Raw genomic sequence first — 12,500 nt, forward strand, 5'->3', positions numbered from 1 at the left:
AAAGCTGAAGGCTGCCCTGAACAACAAGTCTCCATATTCATAACACACTATTACTGTAAGGGAGGGGGGGGGGTCAACATGAATTATGGTGATCCAGGGGATGAAAGCCTTTTATTACCGTTCAGGCAGCTCGTGATGTTTTGGGCCAAAACTGCCAATTAAAAATGTCACAGAGGATGTCACAGTTTAAAAAGAAAACTTTGGCGAAAAAGCCAACATCAAATGTGAAACCGATCCGGACCCATTCACCCGTGCTCCAGGCCAAGCCCTTCTCATGGGGGATCAAGTTGGACACAGGGCCCTTTAAAAGGCATTGTTTTACCAAACTCCAGGCATGCCAGTCCATGCAGTAATAATCAGAATGCTTTCTTAGCGTAGCGGAGGGCCTGAGCCAGAGGGCCATTAACAGCTGTCAGTCAGGCTCTGGGACCAGGGGCAATGGCTGCCTGTCTACATGCTGAATCCATCCCAAGAACACTGTGGTCAGGTCTGGTAAGGAGGCTTCTCAGTGGGTAATCAATCTAAATCTGTCCAAACTGCCCCCACCTTCTCCCCCCGAACCCAGTGCTCTCAAGGCTGGGAGGGGGAAAGGACATGCAGACGTTCGCTTCACTTCTCAGGAGATCGTAAGCACAACAGCCTGTTTGCTATTTGTCAGGTGCGTGGGGAAGCGTTCCGTGACAAAACACACACAAAAGGGCCAGTGTTTTCAGTCTTTGCCCACTTCCAAAACAGCAGGCAGATTTTGGCTGGAGGGGGCCCTGGATGAACAAGCACACACAGCAGTGTCTGGATGCTATTGAACATAATGATCTTCGCAGATCTCTTCCCAAAGTATTTAATGAGCAGCGGTAATTGCATGGTTGACCATCCTGGGGATGGAGGGAGGGCTGCGTGTGTGTGTGTGTGTGTGTGTGTGTGTGTGTGTGTGTGTGTGTGTGTGTGTGTGTGTGTGTGTGTGTGTGTGTGTGTGTGTGAGCTCCTCTCATCCAGTTTGATGACTTACTAAAGAAGCCAATGGTGGCTGGCTGGAGATGCATGTCGTTTTGATGCGAGCCACATTATTCATGTTTTCCCTCATTTCCAACATGTCTCCTTGAGACGCTCCACTAAGTGCAGGGAGGGAGGGAGGGGGAGAGGGGGGGGGTTTGTGTGACAAGGCCCTCGCGTTCTCTCCTCTCCTCTCCTCTCCTCTCTCTCCATTGTGTGGGGTGGGCCTGAGAGGCAGCCGGGACGCATGCGGTCCACCAAGGGCCTCTATCACAGACATCTCGTCTCCCTGTGTGGATGAGCAGCCAGCCGACCGTGACCGGGGTACTGACAGCGTCTCTGCTGCGCTGACAATGTTGTGTGTTTACGGCACCAAGGAGGCAAGGCCACAAACCACAAGAGGGATACGGCAGAATGATGCTGATGTATAATAATCAACGATGAAATACCAATCTAATCGGTTGCAGTTCCAGCTGAAATGCTCCGACCGTCTCGTTTCTAACTCTCTTTTATTCTCACACAATGGCTTTACATCATCACACAGAGTAGAAGAACTTAATTTGACCAACCTCAGCACAAGCATTGATTTGCTAATCTGCAGGTTAAACTGAAGAACAGATCACAGCTTAACATACCCAGGGCCTTACATACACACTACTCTCCCACTATCCTTTAAAAACAGAAATGCTGTTTTCACTTAAATAAGTCTCATACAAGTCAATACAAATGTCCCTTCTGTAATACTTTTTCCGGGTAATATTTTTTCACTTCGACAATGGAACAGGTTTGTCATCCATCGGATGACTGTGAGCACATGAACTGACCAAAACGATAAGAAAAACAGTGAAAAAGCACAAAGTGGAGAGTACATTTGGGTTAGAACAGAATGAACACATATTACACGCATTCAAGTGCACGGGCATCACCAGCAAAGGCACAACAGCTCTTGTTCAGGCATGCACTCTCAAGCAGGCAAACAAACAACGTCTTTAGAAAGGTATATAGGAAACATCACACACAGACAAAGAATACCAAAGAAGACAAGAAAAGAAAGCTCGAACATCAGCACCAGCAGCTACACCAATGATACTGCTCTGATCCTTATTCTAAGAATCAACCACCCTCAGTCAACTAGAACCTTTCACAGTACCCCCCCCCCCCCTGCCCTTTCAACAAACAAGCGCTCTTCACTTTCAAAGGTTTCCTTTGAAAAAGATTTATTTGGCTGATTATATCATATCCACCCACGTACTGCATGTGTTAAAGTCATTGTATTAAAAACGCAAAGTTTACTAGCAGTGTGTTAGGATAAGTTGGGGAGTGTTAATATCCAGATGACTATTTCCAAAGGTACCAGTATCAAACGGCTGCATTATAACTAAAGAACGATGATGGTTCTCAATATCTTTAGAATCCTTATTATTTTAAAGAAAACGCCAGAGAAAAAGGTCCACTGATGTTTATATAAATTGTGTGTCTATAGTCCCTCACCTCTGTACGGGGATGTCAGCAGTTATCCTAACCCACATTGGATTGCATGCATCCCTAATTTAATGTGACAGCAGTCTGGAAAACACCTCTGGGCACTATTAAAGTAATCATAATTATTATTATGTTCTGGTCAAACTTGTCTCTCTAATCTTTCAGAATTGAAATTGCTATTCAAAAATGTAGATTCACAATAGTTTTTTAAAACTTTCAATACATTTCATGGATAGATTATTAGATACAAATCTTTTAATGAATAGACTTGGAATAAAAAATACACCATCTGTAGTCTAAATAGCAAAATCAGGTGAAGTTTTTTCCAGCGCCAATCAGCCAAGATTTGCAGGGTGTGATAACCTTCCAATGGGACTGGATCCACATCTAAATGATCCAGATTGAACACGCTGCACTAAAGAACACTCCTTGGCTCTTAACTTTCTATGGCAAGGACACTCAGTGAGGGAATCATGGGCTATGTCTGGGTGCTTTCCTGTGTGGTGTCCTCTTCCCTCGAGCGGAAGCCCAGGAGCCCAGAAGCCCAGGAGCCCAGACCCTATGCCTCTCCATGTGCCTCACAAATATCACCAAATGACCAGAGGTGTAGAGGCTGTCATGCAGGCCAGTCACCAGAGCGCCGAGCCCCTGATGAGTACCAGATCCAGGCCAAGCCCCCGTCTGATTAGTGTCGGGGTCTCCCTGCCGCTCCCCGCCCGCACCTCACGGCACGGCAGCCCTCTCCGGAGCGTGGAAAGCTGTGGAGCTGCGGCAGCTCGAAGGTGCATGAGCTAAGGGTTCACACTGGGTTTATGGGGTGTCAGTCTCTCTGTCAGGCAGCCTGCGCTGCAGAAGGGGGCCTAATGGAAACCACAGAGAGCCTCCGCTCACGGCTGCACGGAGCACTCAGGCTTTATGACGGGACATCAATGAGAGCCAGCCCGAGTGCTGTCACAGTGCCTGCCTGCCTGGCTGCCTGGCTGCCTGGCTGGCTGAGCTGGGTGAGCTGGTATGCAGAAGCACACCAAGACAGCAGGTCACGGTAAAAAAAGAGCCAGTGTCTCGCTGTGATGGACACTTTGGCAGTGACCTAAGAGAGTAAAGTCTGTTCTGACCTTTCCACCCAATGCTACCCTTAATCAAGTGCAGAACAGAGACAGGGACTCAAATTAAGCGGACTATGGAAGAGTGCGCTGTTCATCTCTGACCCTGTAGGCCAATTTTTGTTCAACAGATGGATGAACCGATGGGGATCAACTGTTAATATAAACATTATATTAATAACGAGAAAATCATCAGGCTATGTCCTGTTTTTATTTGTGAATATAAATATGTATATCAAACAGATGGCACCATGGATGGCCTACAGACGGCAGTCTCTGGCTGTGTGAGCACCACTGTCCCTGCCTCACTGCACTGATGATACACACATTACTGTACATTTGAATATGTGCCGTGATTAGAATACACCCCAAAGGGATGCTTTTCTTTTCTTCCCCCTGATTTTAAATTTAAATACGGTGTCACAATGAAGGAATAATTATCCTGACACACTTTATTTACGTGCGTGTGTCATGATTTATCACGTACATATTTGAATAATAATGCAAAGCTTGGTGCCAGTCTTTCTGCCTTGGTGAGTGAGCCTCTAATTGCTACCACATGCATGTATGGCCGCGAAGAGAGCGAGGGAAATAAAGAGAGAGGGAGAGAAAGAGTGAGAGAGAGAGAGAGAAAGAGAAAGAGAGAGAGTCAGTGGTTTTGACAAGCCCTTCTCTCAACACCAGACTGCAAATCCAAACTGGGGTTTCCAGCCAAACATAACATTTCATCAATCTTGTTTCACTGACAGGAAAACGGCATCAGACAAAGAACTTTCTAATGGCTTTTTCTCGGCAGGATATTTGCCCTCTAACTAAGATGATGAAAGCTAGATGTGAGAAAGGGGGCCTGTTTCATATGAGAGAGACTGAGAAAGAATAAACAGAGGATAGAGAGAGAGAGAGAGAGAGAGAGAGATAAAGAGAGATATCTTCGTCCTGCCTATGTGACTACACCGTAAACGAGGGAGACATCGGTGAGCTGATGACAGGGCCGAGTTTGAGCCAGAAACCAGTGTGCGTTTCTACGGACGCCACATTCACATTCAAGAGGGGGGAGGGGGGGGGGGGACCTCGGAGACAAATCAAAAGAGCACTGCAGCTAAACAAATGGGGGACATGAAAGAGTCGTCAGGCGGGCAAAAAGCAAGCCAAGTGCAATCGAGAGCCTCGGATGGGGGAGCCACGAGGCGTCCAGGCATACGCTCAGGGTGTGGAGCTGACTGAAGATCAGGGCCAGATTCATGTCAGACGGTGATGATGAGGAGGCGATGAGCGGGCGAGCAGTGAGAGACGGTCACCACAGCTTTTCCTACCACGCATGCGGCGCGCACGGAAAAGCCAGCCAGAGCAGGGCTCAAGCCACCAGAAGAAAACATGCAAGAATGATGCAAACATAGAAACAAAAACAAAAACAAAAAGGATACAAACTCAAAAAGTCCAATGAAAAGAATAAGAGACACGTGATACCCTATGAAACAGATGGGGCAAAAACACATAATGCACTTGTAGCATATGTTGGATTGTGGTTAAATCACTAAATCTACTCCTCTAAGCAGTTAGTAGGGTTTTCATGACTAGTCATCTCCAACAGACTGAACCTGTTCTTAACAAGTGCTGATTTAATTGTTGTTATGAGAGGTCAATACACAAACTTGGCTATCAGGAGTTGGAACAGCACAGATAGATAACTAGCAGGTTGTCAGGTAGTCATGAAAGCTCTAGTGTGTGGGATGAACTGAAAAAGCAGCAGATAGGATGTGTTAAAGAAAAGAAGCCACAGATAGACAGAGCAAAGGGCATGGACATGTGCCTCTCGTGGCCAAGGTCTCCAGTCACAGTGTGACGCTACGGGTTCACTTCACCTGTTTGGTTTGGTTCTTTAGATTCTCTACGTCACATAGATGCTATGGTAGCACTTTAGGGAAGGACCTGGGTCACACAACCACACCTTGAATTTTGACTTACTTTCTGCCTCGTGTCGAGTTATAACTCCCTCCGTATTTCTTCCGATTAAGGATGAGAGCAGCAATTTCTGGCACGTAGCGAGCAAACATGGCCTACATGCATGAAACAGAGAAACAAAGAGGCATGCAGAGAGGGGTCTACTGTGGCCAAGGCAGCAGAGCCTCCTGGAATACTTACTTTCTCCCATTAACCGCACTATAGGAACCACCATATTTCTTGCGGTTTCCTATTAACTCTATGATTTCAGGGACGTAGCTGGCAAACATGGCCTAAGGAGAAGATAGGAGACAGAAGCAGAGGCTAAAAACGATGGGCCAGACACGGGGGTGTCGAGGGGGGGGGCGCTAATCCAAAGAGTCCGGAGAGATCTGAGGAACACAAGCTGAGTTGAGAAAAGTGGGTATGTCATTTAATGGTCAGTTTGAGAATGGCCGTCAAATGTGACTGATAGTGACATCTCTCCACTAGTTTATCAATAGATTGGCCATCAAATGTGACTGATAGTGACATCTCTCCAGCACTTTATCAATAGATCGATGGACTCCAACCACCCCCTTTGGAGTTTCTGAGATTTAATTCAGAGGGGAAAAAATAATGATTGTAACGTAAAAGAAAATCATATTTAATTGTATTTTTATCTCACCAAAAAGCCCAACAGTGACAAGATTGAAGTCTTGTTTTTATCAGAAAATGTATAAAAGTAAAAAAAAAAAAAAAAAAAAGGCAAAAAAGTACAGCTGACCACTTGTCACAGCCTGATCACGTCGATGAGGAGGACCGGAGGGAAAAAACCCTATGTGCCATGTTTTGTCCAACAAACACTAACTATGTGCCAGGTTGATATGAATAGTCCAGCCTGACGATCCACAGCTGCAAAACCCATTAAGACTCATTATGGCTGGGAAATGAGCTGGATGCGTTTTGCAAAGCTTGCCGCAGCCTGCTGCCCCTGATGACAGGCCTGTTTCACCTCCTGCCTGAGCCTATGAGAGCGCCTCCCTCCCTCCCTCCCCTGGACGCGCCGCTCGCTCAGCGCGCACCGTGACACATTCCTGTGAGAAACGAGCGAGCCTGGTCTTCCCTGCGTCTCAGCACCTCTGCGCCTAATAATGAGTGATGACGTTAGCCTGATCTGAGTGCAGCCACTTCAAGTGTTTCCATACTGAAGTCATTAATCGGGCCTCTGATAGAAAGCAGACAATGTGAGGCTGTGTTAAAACCTCAAGGCTTCCAGGCCTTTCCGAGCATAAAAAAAGAGAAAAAAATAATAATAAATGGCGATGGAAAAGCCTTATGACACATTAAACAGCTGGAGGTCATCTCCTCCTGTGATATGGTCTGAATTAATGTGGAATGATCTAGGATTTGTGGTTCTGTGAATGCTAAGACATTAAGGGTCTACACTTTTACTGTGCTCTGCTGGGCTATGCTAGGCTGTGCACTCTACCAGTCTAGATGTACTCCCTTTGTTTGGTTTAGCTATGCTTTTCTATGCTGTGCTGTGCTGTGCTGTGCTGTGCTGTGCTGTGCTGAGCTGAGCTGTGCTGAGATGTGCTGTGCTGTGCTGTGCTGTGCTGTGCTGTGCTGTGCTACGCTATGCTGTGCTATGCTGTGCTACGCTATGCTGTGCTACGCTATGCTACACTGGGCACCAGTTGCTTGAAGGCTGCTGATGCTGTGGTATCATTCAGGCCACCCTATGCCACATCCTCCTGCCACTGTGTTTGTTGGAATTTTGGGGAGGGGTACAGGAAGGTGGGGGTCCCCTGAAACCGCAAACTGCTTTAAGAGAACAGCGACAACATTATCAACTTAATTATACATGAAAAGTTACTTTACATTTCTCACATAATTATTATAGTACTAAATAGGATATATAAAAAGGAACAGGATATTAGGGGCTGTGTGGTACTATTAACTATCAAATACATCTAAAGTTTTAAAGTGATGAAATAAGGGAATGAAATGGCAAAGGGGTCATTACAGTACATTACATTACAGAGACAGTAGAAACTGCACAGCAAGACTATCATGTGATGGGCATATTAACAGTATACACTACTAGAGGAAATGTATCTATACACTTAAGTGCAGATAAATGAGATGGCGTGTGATAGGAGCAGACAGGGGAGAGGGCAGTGTGGGAAAGGGGCATAAAAATGTTGTTTTTTTACCAAACCACCGAGGATGAAGAAGACCATGAAAAGGCGCCCGAGGGTTGTTTTTGCATAGACGTCTCCGTAGCCCACGGTGGACATGGTGACCATGAGTAAGTACACACATTCCCAATATGAAAGCGATTGAGAATTCTGGAAGTTTTCCCAAGGATCCCCTGAGTTTTCCACCTAGAAGGGAAAAGGATTTGATGCGGGTGACACCAAGAGGCCGAATAAAACCAGTTACAGACATTTTCCAAAGGTGTACTTTGGAGCCATCTACAGGCTCGTTTGAAGCATGACCACCAGATTAAAAGAGCCATGAGAAAATGACTTTCATATGCACAGCAGAGAAATACTGTAAGCATAGCCTATGCTGCCACCTATTGGCTCAGAGGTCCTGTTCTGCATCAAGATCAATCAAACATGTAGGAGTTGAGCTGGCAGGAAATAACAGGCACTAAATATTATTTTTTCAAACATATAAACCTGAAATGATCCTAAATGATTCATGATTACAGCAAATAACTCTTTTGAGTGTGTGTGTGTGTGTGTGTGTGTGTGTGTGTGTCTGTGTGTCTGTGTGTGTGTGTGCGTGTGTGTGTGCGTGTGTGTGTGCGTGTCTGTGCATGTGTGTGTGTGTGTGTCTGTGTGTGTGTGTGTGTGTGTCTGTGCGTGTGTGTGTGTGTGTGTGTGTGTGTGCGTGTGTGTGTGTGTCTGTGCGTGTGTGCGTGTGTGTGTGTGTGTGTCTGTGCATGTGTGTGTGCATGTGTGTATGTGTGTGTGTGTGTCTGTGCATGTGTGTGTGTGTGTGTGTGTGTGTGTGTGTGTGTGTGCTAGCGATGAGTGGGCCTGCGGTGTTCTTTCACTTACCAAATGTATGAATCCAGCAGCTGTGAGCCACGTGCTTATGAAGATGGAACACAGGTTGACCAGCTTGATGGAATTGCTGTAGGGAAGGAGGGCCATAAGTTCACTGTCAGAGTTTACCATACCACACTGACACGAGGATAAGTCATCTCTCGCCTCCACATGAACCAGAGGAGCCCTGCTCTCTCACAGCGCCAGGCTAATGTCACACACACCACCAACAGGCACGCCTGCACACTGTACAGCTTTCAAAGGAGAACGTCAGAAGCACTCACTAAATATATTTGCCATTCATAATGTCTGCTATAAATAATACTGCTGGACGTTATTTATGCTATCCATCAGAGCAACAAAGAAGAAAGGGCCATTCTGTAGATGCTGTGGCCACTGTCGAAGTCAAACAGGGTTGGTTAGTGTACTCATTTAAACTGTGTAGTGTGCTACTATTCTTAATCCATTTTCACCGGTGTCATTGAGAAAATAATCTCAGTATTCAGTTCTCAGATGCATTGTTGTGGAAAGAGACACTAGAGGAGCTAACTAGCGCTTGAGGAGACAAAAGAAGCTCGTTCTATGGTGACATAGACGTGAAAGCTCCTGTGATGTGAGCAGCCGCGGTGGCCAGACACACACACTCATAATATCCCCATTGAGCTCTCTTGGCTTAGCAGCAGCAGCAGCATCAGTGCTGCATATGGCGTCAGCCGTGCTGCGCCCTGCGTGTGTGTGTGTGGAGCTGCTGGGGGCGTTTGGAAGAGATGAATCAATCCCAGAGGCCTTCACAGCCCGTCCGTCCGTCCGCCTCCTCCTCCATTCATGGGCAGCCGGCTCTCTGAGGCTCTCTGAGGCCTCACCTACTGCGGGGCCCTCAGCGCCGTGCGGAGCCAGCGGAGCCAGCCGTGCGGATTAAATAAAGGAGGGAAAAAATAAAAACATTTTTGTGGAACTATAAGCTCTTCCTGACATCTGGGCCACAAACAAGACGGGATGCTGAGTAGTGTAGGGGGAGAGAGAGGGAAAGAGAGAGAGAGAGGGGGAGAGAGAGAGGGAGGGGAGAGGAGGAGGGAGACGTGCGCTGACAGATAGAGAAGTTCTCCGACTCTGGGGGGGGGAACTCCTCATGCACATCCGTGTCAGACACATGCGTCTGGCCAACAGCGGATGTTATTTCCATTGCTTCATCAGGGGGACATGGTATAATAATGGAGTCTTTGGTGTTTGGCTCCAGTGCGTAATCCCCAGAGGTGCGCAGTCAGAGTGCACTCTGACCCCAATCATATCTTCTCTTTGGGCAACACTCACACAGACAGGATTACAGACAGATGTGCTTTGCATCATTTGGGAGCTTTGTGTTTACATAGTATTTACCAACAGAACATCAGTGCTGTCAGCAGGAAATATGGAGGATCTTACCTTGTTTTCAAGATATTCAAAAACTGTAAAATTTCTGAGAACTGGATCAGTCTCAAGGCTCTTAGAAACCTCAAACCTGCAAGTACAAAAAAGAAGGATGCATGAATTAGACCAGTGTTGCCTCAGCAGAATCGCAATACTCGTAAACGTTTTCCACCGAAAGCTCTTACTTACAAGACAGAATATTTGGCTCTGCCATAAGAAATAAACATGGCTGAACTAATTTGAATCCAGAGACCTTATTCTACATGCTAGTGCTTTCATGTGTCATGCATAACAAATCATGTGATGACTTCACATCAGTACATTATGAACATTTCACTAAGGTTTTTGAAACACTTCCAAATACAAAATAGAGATTTCACTGCAAGACAGAAACTGATAGAGGACGTTTCTGTGTGTATACGTTTGTGTTACTCAATACATGATAGAACAGTAATGAATATAAAAAAATTAAAATGTTATCTCCATATTGACCAAACAAGAAGGAAGAGGTGTCTTGGGGGTGGGGAGTGGAGGAGTTGGTCAGAGAACCAGAGAACAGGGAGCTGAGGGCTGAGGGGTGAGGACTGAGGGTACCAGAGAGGGAAGAGCTCCATCTCTCACTTGCACTCTCTGATCACCTCATGCATGAGCAGATTACAAATGCACACCTGCCTCATCCTAGCACTTATGCAACATAAATCTATCTCAGGATGACACACATTCTAGTCCGCTCCCTCTCTCTCTCACTTTCACAAACACACACACACACACACACACAGACACACAAACACACACACAAACAGCAATCACATTAAATGACACCAAGTCATGAGGATTTACAGAGCAACACAGACCTACACCAGGTTAAATGCCCCTAACTAGATTAATTCTTTCACATACAGTATATTGTTTTTCCTCCAATTGAATCCTGACTCCATCACACATACACTTATGTAAACAACCCCTTTAATAATTGTCTGTAACAATCAGCATGACATGCAGCAATGGCTGTCTATGCATTTACAGTCTTTTCCTCGCACATACAAAATCCGCACTAGAACTTGCAACACCACATAGCCCATAACACAAAAGGTGATAACGTATCCATCATTGGCACTCCTGGACCGTGGGAGCCTGAGCCCCTTACCCCAGCCGCCAAGGAAGCGCAGACAGGCAAGGATGGTGCACAGCAGGCCCTCCCCCTGGAGCTCTCTGCCCTGTCCGGGGCCCTGCCTGATGCGGTAGCCGTTGACATACAGCTGTCCCCCAGACTTCTTCCGCCTGGACGTCTCCTCCAGGACCTCCTCGCACAGGCTGCGTCGAGGACGCCTGCACAGGATCTTGCTTGAGATCATGACCGACAAAACTGTGGATCGCTGATGAAGCCAGAACCTGTTTCAGCAGGATAACGGAGCCAGGTTGTGACTGAGGAGGCCTGAGGAGTGCGTCGCAAATGAACACGGCCAAAAAAATACTTAAAGCGACGAGCTTCCAAAAGTGAGTGGTCGATATTAAGTCCACTCTGTATTAACGCTGAGCTGTGGGGCTCTGTGGGCGCACGTCGGGAAGAGTCACCTGTCCAAACGCCTGTCTGCCTCCGACTGACTTGGCATCGGTACTCAGTCGCAATGTGTTTAATCTGGAGCGCCACGCTGGCACTCCCCTTGGCCCCTGTGTCTGGCGTGGAACATCATGTGCCATTTCAGAGGTGAAGCTCCTTTCAGGGCACCGGAGCATTCGGGGATTTGGTGGGGCCAAATATGAGAGCCGAAAATGAGAGGGGGAAAACAATAATCCTGAATTAATCACAATTGCTGTGCAGACACTGGCAGCCGCCGCCCAGCTTTGGTGAGAAAGGGCCGACAGAGGGCAGCTTTGCTGAATAATCACATTAGGTTTAGGAAGTGGGGGACTTACACAATGACTCTGAGGAGGGGGCCCGTTGCGTTCTGCTATTGGGGACAGCACAGGGACAACAGGGAAGGTTCCCAGGTAATACAACCACCATTTGCATCCTGTGTTAAAGCAGCAATACGGAGTTCTGTTCCACAACTAGCAAGCTAACTACCTAAAAGGTATGCAAAAAACCTTGCAAACACCTCCAACAGCCCAGTTGGCACTGATAGAAGCTTGCCAACACGCTAACTGGTGTCTTTTGGCAGTATAGCTGGCAATGTCATGCTGTGAAAGCTTTTCTTCCATTTTTGCAGGGTATTCCAGAACTACATAGGGCATGTCCTGGATGGCTAGTGGGGAAGACACTGGTGTTTGTCTGTCATTCACATGACAATATGCTATCAAAATGAATTTGAGGAGGGTACCAAAATGAGTTGCCTATAATACCATACCTCAAAAAGTGTCAAATTATTGCATAGTGTTACTTTAAACTTTAAAGTAACTCTATGCAATAATTTGACACAATAAACTGCCTCCATTCACTCTTTGGAGGTTTTGGAGGCCCGGTTCAAATCCACATGTTCAGTTAACAGACCAGTTATGTAATGTTGATGTAATAGTGGTCAAGTTGAAAGTTGCA

The 12,500-nt window shown here is 46.5% G+C and overlaps 1 protein-coding gene across 20 annotated transcripts in view; it reads right to left on the bottom strand.

The window, feature by feature from the left end:
• kcnma1a (potassium large conductance calcium-activated channel, subfamily M, alpha member 1a) overlaps positions 1-12,500 on the bottom strand; it is a 142,288-nt gene that overhangs the window by 46,139 nt on the left and 83,649 nt on the right. For 14 of the 20 annotated variants that reach the window (XM_031578817.2, XM_031578816.2, XM_031578814.2 and 11 more), the window contains exons 6-9: positions 9,980-10,055; positions 8,570-8,645; positions 7,715-7,885; positions 5,718-5,809 (exon numbers count right to left, since the gene is read on the bottom strand). In XM_031578817.2, coding sequence (XP_031434677.1) covers positions 5,718-5,809; positions 7,715-7,885; positions 8,570-8,645; positions 9,980-10,055 — 415 coding nt within the window. Of the gene's footprint in view, positions 1-5,540; positions 5,633-5,717; positions 5,810-7,714; positions 7,886-8,569; positions 8,646-9,979; positions 10,056-11,111; positions 11,675-12,500 lie in introns of those variants that run through there. The other 6 variants (XM_031578818.2, XM_012838319.3, XM_031578810.2 and 3 more) reach the window with 2 other exon arrangements.

Source organism: Clupea harengus, chromosome 13 (assembly GCF_900700415.2).
Source record: "Clupea harengus chromosome 13, Ch_v2.0.2, whole genome shotgun sequence".
Taxonomy (NCBI): Eukaryota; Metazoa; Chordata; class Actinopteri; order Clupeiformes; family Clupeidae; genus Clupea; species Clupea harengus.